The sequence below is a fragment of the Pelodiscus sinensis genome, chromosome 16 (genome assembly GCF_049634645.1).
Source record: "Pelodiscus sinensis isolate JC-2024 chromosome 16, ASM4963464v1, whole genome shotgun sequence".
NCBI lineage: Eukaryota > Metazoa > Chordata > Testudines > Trionychidae > Pelodiscus > Pelodiscus sinensis.
This window is the reverse complement of record NC_134726.1, coordinates 29,404,614-29,422,455: the sequence shown is the minus strand read 5'-3', so window position 1 is coordinate 29,422,455 and position 17,842 is coordinate 29,404,614. Positions and strand designations below refer to the sequence as shown.

Genomic DNA, 17,842 nt, shown 5'->3' with positions numbered 1-17,842 from the left:
GACAGGGCAGGCCAATTATTTTAAACCAATGAATTTTCACATAGACGACATTCCCTGCTGTGAGGAAATTTACAACAAGACCCCCATCTGCATAAACTTGGACAGCAGCTGTCTGAGCTTCCTCACAGCCCGGCCTTTTCAGCATAGGGCAACACTCTAACCCTATGTTTCTATGTGAGCAAATGCAGGGATTAGCGGTGCACAGGAATCTCCTCCATGCAACAGGGTGGACCTCCCCATCACTTTGATGTACTGCTTCTATTGATTAGTCTGTTTCATTTGCAGTATCTTGAGGAGAAAGAAGACCTGGAATTAAAGTGCTCAACTCTGGGGAAAGACTGTGAGATGTACAAGCACCGTATGACCACTGTGATGATACAGCTTGAGGAGGTGGAGAAGGAGCGAGACCAGGTAGATTGCATGTAGAGGGCAGGGTAATAACAATGAGAAATTGGATCTTCCTTTTTCTGCTTCTGTTGGGAGCCGCCCCTAGGAATTGAGGGTAATTGGACCAAAAGTGTCACTGCATTTGTTATATATAGAAGTTGCCATTAAGAAAAGTAAACACTTGCTAGATAGTGGCATTTGCAATGATGCTGTTATCAACTAGACCAAGCAGAGGGAAATACTTCCGGATTCTGTGGCCGCTGCCACTGGGTGCTGATTTGTAATGGCAACATAGTAGGCTGCTTAGTGTCAAGGTTTTCAGCTTGTACCCGGCAACATTTTAGTGATAGTGCACAGAGATTCCAAACCTCATGCTAGGACCTGTACCAACAAAGAGTAAGAGACAGTCCCTGTTGCATAGACTATACCATGCCTTCCTCTGCAGGCATTCCATTCCCGAGATGAGGCACAGACGCATTACTCACAGTGCCTGATTGAGAAGGACAAGTACAGGAAGCAGATCCGGGAGCTGGAGGAGAAGAACGATGAGCTGCGGATCGAGGCAGTCCGGAAAGAGGCTTGCATTGTTAACCTGGAGTGCAAACTCCGACGACTCTCTAAGGAAAACTGTCATGACCAGGTAGGGCCAGGAAAGATTAGCTGTGCTCTCTTCCTTTCATGGCTCTGCCTCAGTTACACAATGATGTAGAGAAGGATGGGGGTTTATTTTTATTCCTGCTGTAAGCAGCAATTCTAGCCTGAAAAAAAGTAGAGGGAAGTTTCTCTTCTATTCAACTTTGATGCTGTGAGAAGCACTCCAAGAGCATTGTCTCTCAGAGACGGGCAGTTGACTTCTGCTGAGCCCTGATACTAAATGAAAGAAGAGGAAATACGGAGGGTGAGTTGTTTGCATACTGAGGAAGATTCTGAGGCAAGGGCACCATTTCAGGAGAGCAGGGGGAACAGCAGCCATGCGTACCAAGCCGTGGCTTGCTTTTCTTCCTGCTCCCTTGACTATCAGGGAGCGAGGGGAAAGTACTTGGATTCTGTGCATGCTTCTCACTCCTGGCTGGTGAACGGAGGGGACAGAGGAGTAAATCACAGAATCCAAGTACTTTCCCCTCGCTCTCTGATAGTTAGGGGAACAGGAAGAAAAGTGAGCTGCGTCCCAGTATGAATGCTTCCTGCCCCCAGCTCTCCCAAAATGGCACCCTTATTCTGAGGAGTTTATTCCAATGAAGTTTGCAAAAAGGAAAACTGATAGTGGGCCATGAACTAAAGTTAAAGATGGCCTGAAATTTTTGTGAATTTTAGTTTCCATCTCTAGTTTAAAACCTGAACCACAGTCTGTTTGGTCCACAGTCAGCAGCTAAGCCACTTGAATTACGGGTATGTGACTTGAACACCATAACAACTTAACATGCAGATCTCTCTTGGCCCACAGGCAGTCCTGCCAGATGTACTAGAGGGTGGCCACCAGAAAAGCTTTCGGCAGTAGCCTTCAGCAAAAGGTCACTAACATCTCTCCTTATCTCTAGAGTTTACCAAGGAATCTGCCAGTTACTATTATTTCCCAGACCTTTGGAGCTCCTAGCCCCAAAGCCAATGGTCAGGAAGCAGATGACTCCTCCACCTCTGAAGAGTCACCAGATGACAATAAATTCTTCCTCCTTGATCAGTCTCGACTTAAGAGAAGAATGAACCTGAAGGGAATCCAGGTGAGTCCCAATCCAAGGCCTGAACTGTGTAGTTCAGATGGGTTATGGAGGAGATACAGTCAGGCTTTGTCAAGGAGACGCAATTAGACTTTGCAACAATTGCTGCTTCCTTTTTCACCTCCCCTCTGCACACCATACTTTTGCTGCTTGTTTATATTCTCACTGTGGCTTCAATAAAATGGTTCTTGCCTTCTTAATAGTAGTGAAAAAGTGTCTTGAAAATTGGTATAATGCCCTAAAACCTAGCATGTGTGGAATGACTTATAGAAAATGCAACTGTGATGGAAAAGCATCACCTGGAAGGAACTATAGGAAGATATAAACAAAGTCTGGAGCAGAATTAGGTACCTAATTCAAAACTACATGAAGCATCTATTCCTTCCACGATGGAGGTCCTTGACTTCCTTCACTGCTGGCTTGACTGTTGCTGCCCCGGCATTCATGAATTGTAAAAACCTACAGTCTAAGGGAATGGATGAGCTGTTCTTTCTGTGTGTCCCATCTGAATTCTCTCTGCCCTTCCCAACCTTTCTGAATTCTGACTGTCTTTATTGCCAGAAGCAGTAGAGGACCATTTTTAACTTTTACCTGGCGAAGGAAGGTTTCTTGTATGAGCAGCCTGTTGAAACCAGTCATGAGAGACCCACTTCATCTTTTGTCATTCCCTCTGCGGAATATAGGAACTACAATGCCTTTGGTGTTTAAATAACTCTTCTCCAGGGCCTGTTTGATGAGGGCACGTAGGTTCTGCAGTGTGACAGTGGGGAAGCGGGGCGGGGGGGAGGTGTCTGTTTTACAGTGAATGTGACACATACCCTGAGTTTGGCTTGATTTCTGTCCTCTTTCTTTCAGCTGCCACGAGCTAAATCCCCCATCAATACAAGCAAAGCATCTGATTTTCAAGGTCAGAGAAAATTCTGGTGTCCCTATTGCCTGTCTCAGTCTGTCTCATCTAGTCTATCTGCATCAGTTATTCTAACTAAAATGCCAACAGGGTGAACTCAGAACTAAATGTGATATTTCAGCCACAGTCTTCTTTTGCAGTAAATAATGTTAATCATCATTTCAAATTGATGAGAGGCTGTCTGATCATTCTTTCCATCCACAACCCCTTTTCAGGCTCCTATATCCATCCCATAGATAGTTTTAGCTTTCTAGTTACTTTTAAGTTGCATCTTTTATCTGATTATAATTTAAAATGGGACAAAATTAGATCTACCTTAAATATCATAACAGTCTTCTGTCTCTGAATATTGGGGGAATCTTTGATTGGAAAGGGTCCCAGTCTAGTGGGTGATGTAAAAAGTTTTCTTGTCTGTTGGCAGGCTGGATTCTGTTTTTAACTCCTATCCCCTACTGCTATTTATTTTTACACATCCATCAGTTAGCCAGAGTCTCACCAAATTGCCATGTCCCATCCTTGTTGTCTGAATTTTCCTAGTGCCCTGCAAATAACTAACAGATATTTTACAAAAAGAAATAATTTGAACAGGGAGTACATGCATTATTTGTTGCGTGCAGACAGCAGGCTCAGTGTTGTACAAAGGGTAGAGGAAGACATGGTCACTGCTCAATGGAGCCTACATATTAAGCAAAGACTCAGTAGACTCATCAACAATTTAGATATTGGCATAGAGAGTATACTTATTAAGTTTGCAGATGATACCAAGCTGGGAGGGGTTGCAACTGCTTTGGAGGATAGAGTCATAATTCAAAATGATCTGGAAAAATTGGAGAAATAGTCTGAGATAAACAGGATGAAGTTTAATAAGGACAAATGCAAAGTGCTCCACTTAGGAAGGAACAATCAGTTTCACACATACAGAATGGGAAGCAACTGTCTAGGAAGGAATACGGCAGAAAGGGATCTAGGGGTTGTAGTGGACCACAAGCTAAATATGAGTCAACAGTGTGACGCTGTTGCAAAAAAACCAAACATGATTCTAGGATGCATTAACAGGTGTGTTGTGAGCAAGACATGAGAAGTCATTCTTCCGCTCTACTCTGTGCTGATTAGACCTCAGTTGGAGTATTGCATCCAATTCTGGGCATCTCATTTCAAAAAAGGTGTGGAGAAACTGGAGAGGGTCCAGAGAAGAGCAACAAGAATGATTAAAGGTCTAGAGAACATGACCTATGAAGGAAGACTGAAAGAATTGGGCTTGTTTAGTTTGGAAAAGGGAAGATTGAGAGGGGACATGATAGTGGTTTTCAAGTATCTAAAAGGTTGTTACAAGGAGGAGGGAGAAAAAACCTTCTTGGCCTCTGAGAATAGAACAAGAAGCAATGGGCTTAAACTGCAGCAAGAGAGGTTTAGGCTGGACATTAGGAAAAACTTCCAAACTGTCAGGTTGGTTAAACACTGGAATAAATTGCCTAGGGAGGTTGTTGAATCTCCATCTCCGGAGATATTTAAGAGCAGGTTAGATAAATGTCTCTCAGGGATGGTCTAGACAGTACTGGGTCCTGCCATGAGGGCAGGGGACTGGACTCAATGACCTCTCAGGGTCCCTTCCAGTCCAAGTATTCTATGATTCTATGATAGAATTCAGCTACACAGTATGTTCCGTAAGCGCATTTCCGCTGATGGAGCACAGATGACTCATAGAATCATAGAATATTAGGACTGCAAGGGACCTCGAGAGGTCATCGAGTCTGGTCCTCTGCCCTCATGGCAGGACCAAATTACTGTCTAGACCATCCCCGATAGACATTTATCTAACCTACTCTTAAATATCTCCAGAGATGGAGATTCAACAACCTCCCTAGGCAATTTATTCCAATGTTTAACCACTCCCTCCTCCTTGTAACAACCTTTCCTAATGTCCAACCGAAACCTCCCTTGCTGCAGTTTAAGCCCATTTCTTCTTATTCCATCCTCAGAGGCCAAGATAAACAAGTTTTCTCCCTCCTCCTCATGACATCCTTTTAGATACCTGAAAACGGCTATCATGTCCCCCCTCAGTCTTCTCTTTTCTAAACTAAACAAACCCAATTCTTTCAGCCTTCCCTCATAGCTCATGTTCTCTAGGCCTTTAATCATTCTTGTTGCTCTTCTCTGGACCCTCTCCAATTACTCGTGTCGGCTCATTTCTTTAACTGATGGATTAATGTTCATGAACCTCACAGAGGAATGTGGTTTAAAGGGGGGGCCTGCTGACAAGGAAGGGCAAAGGGGGAAGTTGCCCCAGGACCCAGTGCTTCAAAAGAGCCAGGACTCCCAGCTGCTACCTCCGCTATGACCAGAACCCAGGCCCTTTAAATCATGCTGGAGCACACGCTCCGGGCTGCTCTCAGAGCTGGGTGTGGAGGAGAGAAAGGCAGCATGGTGCACTCCAGGGGGCTTTGAGGACCGGCTGCCCTATCCTACCCCTTCTGGGAGCACGGAGCCAGGCCCCCCACACCTGGCCCAGGAGCCCAGCAAGTCTGTTGGCCCCCTTGAGTTGAATGAGGGGCAGGGTGCCCCCCAGAAGTGTGCACATTCCTGCTTTAGTGCATCACTGTATAGGATAGGGAGGCAAAGGAGGGGCAGGCAGAGGATAAGCTGGAAGGATAGATAATCCGATACGTTGTTGCGGCTCTGCAGAAGTGTTTATATTGAAGTGGATCTAATATAAAAATCCCTTGTGTCTGTCTCCCTCTCTCTTTGTCTTCGTCTCTGTTGTTCATGAGCACAGCAGTCAGAGCCCAGGAGGAAGACGGGGCCGATGCCAGCAGCAGCCACACAGACACCAGTTCCTCCAATCCTGTTTCCATCAATAACTCAGTCAGCAACTGCGAAGCTGGCAAAATTGTAAGGAGCCTTTGGATGCCCCTGGTTTGTCTGTGACCTTCCTTATAATGTGATTCAGATCTCCCACCACCTAGCACTAACTCTGCACTAGCAACCCAGCTGCGATCAAACACAGGGCCCTGTCTGTCGCTCCCTAATCCTTTTAATAGCATTTTATTAGAACTATGTTATTAACCTTTCCCAAAATCACATAACTGGCTTATGTTTATTTAAAGATATTTCAACAGGACTTTGCAGAGTATTAACAACCTCTCCATATCTCATTTCTCCATTTAACACTTAGTGTAGGCGGTAGAGGCGTTTTTTCAAAGGCTGCTTTGTAATTGATTTTAGTGGAAGATTTGAAATTCTATCGGAGTTTCTCATGCCCTTCATGTCCATAAGCAACAATGGGTCAAAGAAGGGGCACAGCTAGCAGCTGGTAATTTCTGCACTAACCAATCCCTTTCTGTAGTAGCCCCATAATCTCCCAAGGTAGACATGCCATTATACACAATGTGAGCACTGACACAGCAGGTGTAGTTAAAGAGAATGATCTTGCAGAGTGTTAATAAAAGATCTGATGAAGAATAAAATGCCTTGCCAGAGCACTGTAAGAAATGCTGCCCCCAGGAAATTAAAAACTATATCCTAAAATAGCCAGTGGGGGACCTTTCGCCTCGCCTAATAAGTTCAGATGCCTTTATAGGTATACCCTTGAGAATATTAGTCATATACGTTGATGAATTACATTGTTTTGATTACAACGCAGTTTAGAATAGTTTATGAACTGGTGTTATTAATTTATTTAGAATGAGCATACATTTATTTTTCCTTCTTTTTTCTGTATCCCCTAGAACACCAATTCACAATGCAACATATGTCCCATTTAACAAGGTTTAACCTAAAACTCTGCAGTGAATCAGTCATTTGCATCGCCACATAAGGCCATGTCATGTCTCTGCACCATGAGCACACATACACACACAGAAAAGTTGGAACAGATAGGCGTGTGGGACGCTGTGACGATGGAATGAGTTTGTCCCAATAGTCCATATTAAATGGAGAGCATTTGCAGTAAGGTACCAGACCAAAACACTGATGACTTTCAAAAGGAGAAATGGATATGATACTTAACGTGGACTTTTTTTCTTTTTAAAAAAAAGCAAACCCTGAGAAATCGAAACCACAGTATCATGTCCACCACCCCAGAACCTCCAGGAAATGACTCCATAGTCCGACGTTGCAAAGAAGATGCTCCTCATTGCAGGTGGGTAGCTGTGTTTGTGAAAGGTGTGTAAAAAACACTGTTAAGACTACCGAATTAACTGCGCCTCCTACTCCTTTAGTCTGACCTGGCTTCCCTCACCTCGGTCAGGATGGATTCCTGTGGTATAAGCACACTCAGACTGAATGCTTGGGCTGCAGCCCCCTAACTCCCTCCAATGTCAACAGCACAGGCCCGGATTGGCTTTGACCCCTGTAAACGTTTCCCTTGGGGAGCATATGACAAGCATCGGTTTACAGTTACATCCTTGATTAGGGGTATGGAACGGCTGCCATATGAAGAGAGATTAATAAGATTGGGACTTTTCAGCTGGGAAAAGAGATGACTAAAGGGGATATGAGAGGTCTATAAAATCATGGCTAGTGTGGAAAAAGTGAATAAGGAAGCATTATTTACTATTCCGATAACACAAGAACTAGGGGTTACCAAAGGAAATTAATAGGTAGTAACTTTAAAACAAACAAAAGGAAGTATTTCTTCATACAAGGTACAGTCAACCTGTGGAACTCCTTGACAGAGGATGTTGCGAAGGCCAAGACTATAAGAGTTCAAAAAAGAGCTAGATAAATACAAGAGCTAGATAAATCCTGTTAGCCAGGATGGGCAACAGAGGATGGATCACTAGATGATACCTGTTCTGTTCATTCCCTCTGTGGCACCTGGCATTGGCCAGTTTTAGAAGACAGGATACTGGGCTAGATGGACCTTTGGTCTGACCTGGTATGGCCATTATTATTATTATGTGCCTCTTACGGTGCAAAGTAAATCAAACCCAGGGTAAAAACTGTTGAAAAGGCCCTACACACATGGATAGGTTGGCCACTGAGGCATTCCTGAAGTACTGGATATGCTGGTACTTTTGGGAATGGCATGGGCCTTCCCTTCCCAGCATGACCTCACCCATCTTGTTGTGACCTCATGTGCCCGGTGCGGTACTAGGTCATAGCCTAGAGGGGTTTTTTGAAGCGTGCCACCTTGCCCCAGCTGGCAAGACTTCTCTTGCATAGTGCATACGACATCACACTGGAGTGAGGGGCAGAGCAGAGCACTCTTCATTATGGCATCTTTCATTTGATACCAGACAAAACTAGTCTCAGGACTGGATGGGGAAAGGGTTTAGAAAAGCAGAACTGTCTGGTTTAAAACTGGACAAATGGCATGCCTATGCATGGATATCATTACACCTTTGTGGATTCTCCTCAGCCCAGCTGTCTCCATCTCTGGAAGGGGAAAACCTACTATGCTGCAGTTTCAGCTGTGTTTGCCAGGCTGTTAGCTTTCCACTACACTCCTCGAGCTGCCTCTCCTTGGCTCCTACAAGCCCTTTTCTAGGATCTCTGAGGTTCAATTCCCCTTAATCCCAAAATTTAACCTTGGGAAGAATAATCCGTTCCAGTTTGGATGGAGCCAGTTAAAAGGTATTCCACTCCCTCCTCCTCCCCCCCCCCCCCCCCCACACTCTTACCTGTCATTGTTTCACCAAAAAAATACCAAAAATTGTTTAACCAGTCCTGCTTGGTATCTTTAATCAAATTCTGTATGAAGTAACCCCCGCCCACTCCATAACCAAACACGTAGAAGCATGCACTATTCATAACAAATAGTGCAGATACGGCACAGTTCATCATAAATTGGTCATAAGCAGTTTAAGTTAACACTTCCCTTTAAAAAAAAAATGAAGTCCTGGGATCTGACCAACCATGATATGTATTTGTTTTGGATTGTAGCACCCAACTGCTACTAATGTTGTCATGCTAAATATTTCAGAGGTGTAGCCGAGTTAGTCTGTAACTGGAAAAACTTAAAAAAACAATTAATAGTCTAGCAGCACCTTAAAGACTAATGAAATATGTTAGTCTTTGAGGTGCTGATAGACTATTCATTGTTTTTTATGCTGAATATTGTTTTTTAATTAGGACATGCAAAACACTCATGTTAAGGAAACTGGGGGAATTTTTTTAAAACTTCATTTTTATTGTTCTTATGTAAAATATAAACACACAATGAAACAAACTATATATAAATGTATGCACAACATAGAAATTCCATATAAATAACACAATTCAGTGTTCATTATTTGTAAAACTTGGATGAAACAAGCCTACAAGCACACACAAACCTGAACCTAAATAAATCAGTGAGAATGTAACCTATGAGTATTGGAGACTAATATAAACTAAACTGATAATATATGCAATAGTTTAATGTCTGACCAGATATCCTCAAACTTTTTCCAAGAGTTGCTCTTAGACCAGAGGTATCCTGGAAAAACTCCGCCGCATCCGGGGAATTTTGAGAAGAACAGACGCACCCTTTTGGAAGCCCCATATTCCTCATTTTATGAGGAATAAGGGCTCTTCCAAAAAAGGAGGTTTTTCTGACATTTGGCCCCCTGTAGACGGGCCAAATATCGAAAAAGTCTCGTCCAAAAAAAATCGGAAAAGGTACCAAATTGCAATTTGCAATTTGTGTATTTTTTTCCGAAAAAAAAAAAACCAGCCAAAATTTAACAAAGCAAAACATATCAACGGCAAGATTCTTACTAATATGTTAACTTTAGCACCTTCTACAAATGTAGCATTTTTATTCCTGTTTTTTCTTCTTAAAATCTAGTGTATTACATTTTTGTTGTTTCATTACATGCTTACCGTAAAATATACAAAAGGGCTGAATTAACCTTATTGTAAGTACATAATTTTTCATGTTTCTTGACTCTCTTTGGTTTAACTGTGCATGCTTTATGTTGTGCTGTTGTGGGGGCCAGAGTGTGGAGTGTGATAGCAGGCAAAGGAGAGAGAATAGACAGTTGCAAGTGTTTTGGTCCTAAAGAGGTTCTGAAGTTCACACCTCATTAAGGTAAAAGGGGTGGAAGAGGCAGCGGAGTTCACATCTCTTTGAGACAGCTTTCAGCATGGTTGAGCTAAGAGGAGAGCAGCCCATTGGTGTACAAAGTGCTGACTGTGTGTCAGCGTGTGAAAAAGACATTTAGGCCACTGATTTGGGCTGCTCCAATTTTTGTGACAGCTTGGGTCTAGCTTCCAGAGGATCAGAGCCCTTGTGCTTTTGAAGTCAGTAGGAGCGGAAAGGCTCCACAACTGTTAAAATCAGAACTTACATCTCTCAACCTGGGCACCAAGAATCAGCGACCGTTTTGAACATTTATCTTAGTTTTTTTCATATGAAAATTTACAGAGTGCAATAAAAACTGTAAAGCCAGCGTAAAATCTTGGTGTCGGTCATGTGTGCAAACCTTGAGACCCATGACTGCTTCTGGTTCCAGATGTTAAGGCTGTGTGAGAGAGAGAAAAAACACATTTTGTGCAAATTATCCCAATAGCACACCCTGTTTCCGTCTGGCAAGACACAGAAATGTGCACAGTGTCCAGCAGAGTAGAGGTGTAGTCTTTTTCTGCTGAGTTAAAAATCTTTACAGATGTCCCTGGAGCATGCTCAGAAGTAATTTTTCAATAGCTTACAACTTTATGATTAGCCTGCCAAGCTCTTTTCAAACTTGTTCATTTCATGGACATACTGAAAAAAATTACTATTTACATGCCAAGTTTCAGGTTTCACAGTTCAGCTGGTTTTGAGTTATTTGTGTGAAAATGAAATGAGGCAATTTATTATAGTGGGGGGGGGGGGAAGTGGTTGGGTTTATTTCTCCCTGCAGGATCGCATAACTTTAAAGTAGTTGAACTGATTTTCCCCAAACTTTCTGCAAAAATTCCCCTTTCACCTTGGATCAAGTGGCGAAAATGTTAGCCTCAAGGATGAGAATGGGGGCGTTATAATTTAAACCAATTTGCAGCATTAACTGGTCTCAATCTGCAGCATTAACATAGCCAAGTTGCTTTAGATATTTAGCCAATTAGATCATTCACTTGGCTGGACATTGTTGTGATAACTGGGCCTACAAATTTACCCTAATTGTGAGTTCAGTGGTGAAAAGTTAGCGAAAGTTCATAAAATGTCAGAGTAACCTATAAAAACAGATGCTGGGAAGAAAAGATGCAATAGGGAGACAGACTTAATTAGTTTAAACAGAAGGGTCTACTCATATAATTCAAGGACTGTTAAGATCCTGCCTGGTAAACAAGAAAAATATGGGAGAAGAAATTAATGAATAGGTCAGTCCTTAGGCAAATGCAGCTGCGTAGGGCACCAGTAGCCAATCCCCCAGCTCCCTTCCCCCTATTCCACCTCCCAGTCCCATAGGACCAAATCTCCTAGCCCTCCCTCACCCTGCTCCACCTCCCAGCCTCATTGGATCCAGTCCCCCAGCCTCCAGTGTCCTCACTCCACCTCTCCTTCGCTCCGCCTGCCAGCCCACAGCTCCAGCCAGCGGTGCCACTCAGTCTGCCTGCTCACCCATCAGCCTCCTTATCCTTCTTCCTTGCCCCCCATAGCCTGAGCACAGCCCCGCCCAGGGATGGAAGGTACAGGTGTTTGGGCTGCCTAGGGCACCACAAATCTTAAGGACAGCCATGTTAATGAACCAAAATGGGTATGTTGGAAATTAAGCCAAATTGGTGGGCAAATTAATGAAGTCATGGGCTATTCTGGCTGTCATTTCCTTTTGAGGCCTTTAAGAGACTTTGGCGGAGGGGGAGTGGTAATCTGGCTACTGTAAAGCTAGTTGATTAAAAGACAGGAGATAGGGAAGGAGCAAGACTCCTCTTCATGGCTACCTTCCCCTACCATCTCCTGGGACTCATAACATTTGTCATCGGATCCTGAAAGATAGCCTCACTGGGCCAATAGGAAGGAGCCAGATGACATCACAGTCTTCACTGGCTCCAGCTAATGCCAAATACAAGCTGTGTCCTTCCTCGTGTGTCCTTTCCCTTCCCTACCCTTATTTCTTTTCTTGCCTGTCCCTCTCCTTTTTCTTCTGTTTAATCAGAATCAGGCTCAGCCAGCCAGGACTGTATTTTGCAACACTTCTGTAAGCAACTAATGCAACTAACACAATGCCCAAATAGCCTGATGCTGGTATCATATGTCAAGTCTCTGAGCAACTGATACAACCCTGTGTTAGGCTGAGGTGGCTTTTTTTGTTTGTTTGTTTTTTTCTAGCAGGGAGGCAACCACACCAGAGCTGTTTTTACTCTTGGCTGATCTTTTGTCATTTATTCCCTCTACATTAATATAACAACCTGCCTTTTGGGGCCCACTTTTGTGGGCCTTCTTCTTGATAAGCTGCATCTTACTCCTTCCTCAAGAAAGTCCCTGTGAGTGGAGGACTTTGTTCTGTTGTGGAGGAAGATGCTGTTCAGTCTCAGTAAAGGAATCCTAATCTGGCCCTTTGGTTTTTATTTTTAGTGAAGATGTCAGCAAGACCTGAAGTGGCTAGTATTTTGGTCTGTTGCCTGATCCAACTTTCATTGAAGTGAGTCCTTACTGATTTCAAAGGGAGTTGGATTGGGACGATGGTTGTGGAAATGGGAGGTGCTGCACATAGCCTGTACATCCTGACATTCCTCTGATTTCACCAGACAGTCCATTGTAAAAGGTCTCTCCGGAAGACCCGTGCAGCTGTTCTAATGCTTCAAATGCACTTCAAAGGCATAACCAAAATAAATCATATGTATGGCTCTATTTGAAGCCCTTCCCTTACATTTTGAATCCAGTGTGGAACAAAGCACATGGCAGTCTAAAGCAGGTATTATGCATGCACTGTTCGAAAGAAGAACTGAAATAGTAAGTGCATATCAACCAGTTCAAGCCACGAGAGACCACAGTTTCCTTCCACCTGTCAGAATCTTCGTCACCTCTGTGTTAGCACTTCTTCCTTCTGAAACTTCCCACGGCTTCCCACGCCTCTCTCTCTCCTCCACAGGCCTCTCCAGATAATGTTTCCTATGCAGCTTTCCTGCTTCTTCTCGGTGTCACATGTCTGTAAAGCTTAGTCTGTTGGCACTGTCCTTCTGTTTCACCTGCCACCTTCAACACCCTCCTCCACCATAGCCCTTCATTGCTCAGAGCCGACTGATACCTGCTGAATGTTAAACAGTGGACATCTCTTTCTTTGTTTTTTAATTCCAGCCTTGCTGAAGAGGACAATGACAGCTTTGGCTGTGATACTTTGGAACTAGATGGTAAGTGAGTGGCGCGGGACACACCAGTCCACAGTCATGAGCCATGATTCCTTAGCTCACCAGACTCAGGTGTTGTTCACCGGTCCCTATAATCACATAAAGAGTTGGAGGAAGGAAGATACGTGATCACACTGACTTTTCATTATCACAGGCAGACCTGGGATAGGAGAGAGATTCCTATTTGTTCACTGGCTTCCATTAACATAGGTAGAGCCTCTGCAAGAATATGAAGGACTCTCACCTTCACACCCATTGGAAAATATAACAATTGCGATAAAACCAATTCACGCCAGACTCTCTCTTTTTTCATATGGAGTAGACCCCAGTAGGCCAGCCTTTTGAGGCCGAAGCACTATGCGGGGTTCTGCTAATTACAGAGACTATACTGACCAGAAGGGACATTCAGGCTACATGTACACTACAAGGTTTTTGCGCAAAAACCTGTGGAGCGTCCACACCTCAAATGAGCTTTTGCGCAACTAAATGGGCAGTTAAATGGCAGAAAAGAGGGCTTTTTCTGCCGTAGGTAAACCTCCTTTCACGAGGCATAACTGCTTTTAGCGCTACAGCTATTGCACAAGAAGGCAAGCGTGGATGCTCCAGAGGGAAAAAGCACAGGTGCTCTGATGGCCATTCACAGAATTCACTTTCTTGTGCAAGTGCATCCATGCAGTGTGGATGCTCTCTTGCACAAAAGCACATGGCTTTTGCAATGCGCTTTGAGGTGTGGATGTGCTCTTGCACGTTTTTGTGCAGAAACTCTTGCGCAAAAGGCTTCTTGCGCAAAAACCTTGTAGTGTAGATGTAGCCTCAGTGCTCAAAAGGAAACAAAGGACCATTGAACCTGTATCTTAGGAAATGGCGTGGGACCAGTAGCTGGAGAGAGAGCTGCTGCTTGTTTGCTCCAAACCTCACAATGAGAAGTGGTTCAGGAGCAGCTCACTGATTCTATAAGCCCAACCTTTCTGAGCAGAAGTTGCTACAGGGCAAGGTGAATGGATTCTGGCTGTTGGAGAGCACTCATTTTGCCAGAAAGAGATTATGTGGGCTAAGCAAGGGACTGGGAACCAGGAACCCCTAGATTCCGATTTTGGTCCAGAACCGATGTGTAATCTTTGGCATGTCCCTGAACCACTCTGAATGTCGATCTTTCTCTGCATAGAGCAAGGGTAATGATGGTTTTCTTCTTGGGCTGTTGGGAGCATTTGTAAAGAATTTCTCAAAGGGATTGTTACGTTCCATCATTCTCACACTGATCTGGTGGGCCCTTAGCATTTATGGAAAAACATTTCTGTAGGGCTGCTAGTTTACAAGGTGCCTTATAAATATCAATGCATCCTCAGTCTGAAAAATTAAATATGACGGGACACAAAAGCACAAGAAAAACCCCAGATCTGTGTTTTAGAAGAGGAAAGGCAAAGTGGGGATTAGTGATGAGAAGAAGGAGCTATTGCTTGAGGAGGGAGTCTTAGGAAGCGATTGGATTTGGAAGAAAGGGCACTTGGATGGGAAGGACTAGGTGACTGGTCCAGGCATGAGGGGGATTTTCATTCCTGCCTCCAGGACCAGTCATTTTCTGCTCTGAATCGAAGTAATGTTTCTCTCCCACCAACCCACCCATATACCCCCAGGCTTGCCCTGGAATCAGCTATGCCTGCACCTTTCCTCATTCTGCTTCCTTGTGTCATCTAGAATTCCTTTGATTTTTATTTCCCTTTTCAGATGACAGTCATGACAGGTACTCGCACGGAGCTCCCTCGGTGCACTCCTCCTCCTCCTCTCACCAGTCTGAAGGCATGGATGCCTATGACCTTGAGCACGTCAGCTCCATTTTTAGGAAGTTCTCTCTGGAAAGGTATTTTGGGGATGTTGATTTATCTGCTCAACACTGATCTAGGAGTAAAAAGGCAGCTCAGGGGAAGGTTGACCCCTAGATATTAGGTCACTCCATGAATATCAGAGAATGGGCTATCACATGACACAGTGTTATCACAGTTTGCTTCCTTATGTCCTCGCGTCACAGTGCAGCAACACCACATGTTATGTTGGGACCGTTTATCCTGCCAGCTGAGGCAGTGATTGACAATCAGGCCTGTCTCAGAAAAATCAAGGGAGGCAACTTCTCTGAAGAGAGCAGTTTCATCCTAGTGACCTTGTCTCACTGCTGTTGGTTACCAGACACTGTGCCACTCTACACGTGAGGCTGTTCAGTCTTATTTCAGCATTAAGGAGATACCCAGATGCTATTCTCTTGTATAACTTACCTAATATTGTAGCAGAGAGGGCAGATTTCTCTGGGGGTTGTTAGATCCTAGTGCTTGATAAACAGAAAGCTCATTTGCATGCCCCCCTCTCATTTATCCTGAGTGGAGAATATCTATTTTTGTGCCAGACTAATTGAGAGAAGCTGAGAGCCGCATCCTCTAAGCAGTTTGTTTGTTTCATGAACACAGACCTTTCCGTCCTTCTGTGACGTCTGTTGCTCGCATTAGGAACTCTTGTCACACTGTCCAGCGCATCACACTGAATGGAGACAGCCTCAACTCAGAGATCACTCTGCTGGGAGGCAATGACAAAGGAAGCTTTATCAGCTCTGTCAAGCTGGGATCCCTAGCAGAGAAAGCAGGCCTCCGGGAGGGACACCAGCTGCTTCTGGTGAGCATTAAACAAACAACAAACAGTGTGTGCTCATTGCACTAATCCCCTTTGTTTCTTGTTTCCTCTTTTAATTCTCTGTTAATGACAAACTATGAGATTCTCTGCAGCCAATACTCCTACATCTTTAGATCTAATCAGGAATCCTGCTGAGAAAGTCTGGAAGTGGGGGGGTATTTATGGGCTTCTTAGACACCTGCACCATGACAGCTTACAGTGATCCAGCTGGAAGAAGTTGGGGCAGGAGTGACCGGCTGCCTGTCCTTTTACCCCCTTTCTTATAGTAATATCCCTTGGAAAAGACTGGGAGGGGAGTAGTTGTGAGCTTTCCCTGTCACCCGCATCTTGTGTGCTTGCTTATTTGTTTGTTTGTTTTGTTTTCGGTTTGTAAAGACTGGTAGGAGGTGACATGCTGTGAGAAAAGCAGGGCCCTGATTAGGCAGCCAGACAGTCAACCCTTGGTACAGGTGCAGCAAACACAGGTGGAAATGGGAGTTTGGGGGCAGGGATGTGAGGTGTTCTGGTTTTGGTTTGGTTTGTTCGTTCATTTGGGTGTTCGTTTGTCAGGAATTTAAGTGGGAAAGCTATGACGGGTACAGGGCCAGTGGTGGTAGTGACCCGAGCCATGGAAGAGATAATGAAGACAGCCCAATGTGTAAATTATTGGATGTACATGATCCTAGAGGGGTACCTGAAAAAAGCTTTATTTGTATGATGTTCCGCTGGATAGAGCAGATGGAAGAGAAGATACGAGGCTTGGAGATGCAGGTGGAAACCATGTTTGAGTTTTGAAGGGGATGCAGATGATGATGGAACAAAGACAAAAGGTGGCTGAAAGGAAAAGTCAAGGCCTGCAGATGCAGGCGGGACTGAAAGAACTCAGAGGGAAGTCTGCTCGGTGAGGACAGTGGTCAATGAAAGCATGTGACCACAAGGAACCAGGCTGAAGAAAAGACTGGCTGGTGAAGGAGAAACAGAGTTCAGGAATAGGTTTGATGAGATGGAGAATGAAGGAGAAGCACAACAGGTAGTAAATGAAGGTGAGAGGGCAAGGAAGAGAAATCTTATAAGAAGAGGGGACGAGTCAGTGGAGATACACAGAATTCAGAGCCTTGGGAGGATACAGGATGCCTTTCAGAAGATTGCAAAGGAGAAGAGAAGAGAAGAGAAGAGAAGAGAAGAGAAGAGAAGAGAAGAGAAGAGAAGAGAAGAGAAGAGAAGAGAAGAGAAGAGAAGAGAAGAGAAGAGAAGAGAAGAGAAGAGAAGAGGTCTCACAATCAGAAGAACAGGAAGAAGGTTGGAGAATCACACCACCACCAGGAAAAGACAGGCCTACATGATTGGGAACTCCCTACTCGGAAGAACAGACAGACCTATCACCAGGGCTAGACCTGAGCACTGAAAGGTGTGCTGTCTGCTGGAAGCTGAGATACAGGGTGAGGACTTGAGGTTGAAGAGGACACAAATGGGAGCAGGAAAGGATCCACTGATTATCCTTCATATAAGTACAAATGACAAAGCTAGATTCTCACTAGAACATATAAGGGAATGGAGACTCATGTGATATTCAGAGGGATTCTACCTACCCCTAGAGGAAGAGAATGAAGGCGATACAAAGTTATGATTATCAACAGATGACTCAGGCAGTGGTGCTATAAGGAGGGCCTTGAGATGCTTGACCATTGGGAGGTATTGATGGACTCCTGCGATGGACTCCACCTGAGTAGGGAGGGAAATAGACTTCTGGGCTGGAGGTTGGCACAAATCATTAAAAGAGCTTTAAACTAGGAACTTGGAAGAGATGGGTGGGAGATGCTCATGGACTCTCCATACCTGATTTTAACATTGAGTGGAAGGAAAATCAAGTAAGAATGGATATACCAATGAAGAAAACTATAGCTAATATAGTCCCTATGCTTTAAAA

General features: G+C 44.2%; 1 protein-coding gene across 4 annotated transcripts in view; it reads left to right on the top strand.

The window, feature by feature from the left end:
* Positions 1-17,842, top strand: part of CARD11 (caspase recruitment domain family member 11) — an 81,214-nt gene that overhangs the window by 44,811 nt on the left and 18,561 nt on the right. For all 4 annotated transcript variants that reach the window (XM_075899621.1, XM_075899622.1, XM_075899623.1 and 1 more), the window contains 9 exons: positions 286-411; positions 833-1,027; positions 1,926-2,105; positions 2,958-3,009; positions 5,783-5,898; positions 7,044-7,147; positions 13,211-13,263; positions 14,986-15,118; positions 15,717-15,918. In XM_075899621.1, the coding sequence (XP_075755736.1) occupies positions 286-411; positions 833-1,027; positions 1,926-2,105; positions 2,958-3,009; positions 5,783-5,898; positions 7,044-7,147; positions 13,211-13,263; positions 14,986-15,118; positions 15,717-15,918 (1,161 nt within the window). The remainder of the gene's footprint in view (positions 1-285; positions 412-832; positions 1,028-1,925; positions 2,106-2,957; positions 3,010-5,782; positions 5,899-7,043; positions 7,148-13,210; positions 13,264-14,985; positions 15,119-15,716; positions 15,919-17,842) is intronic.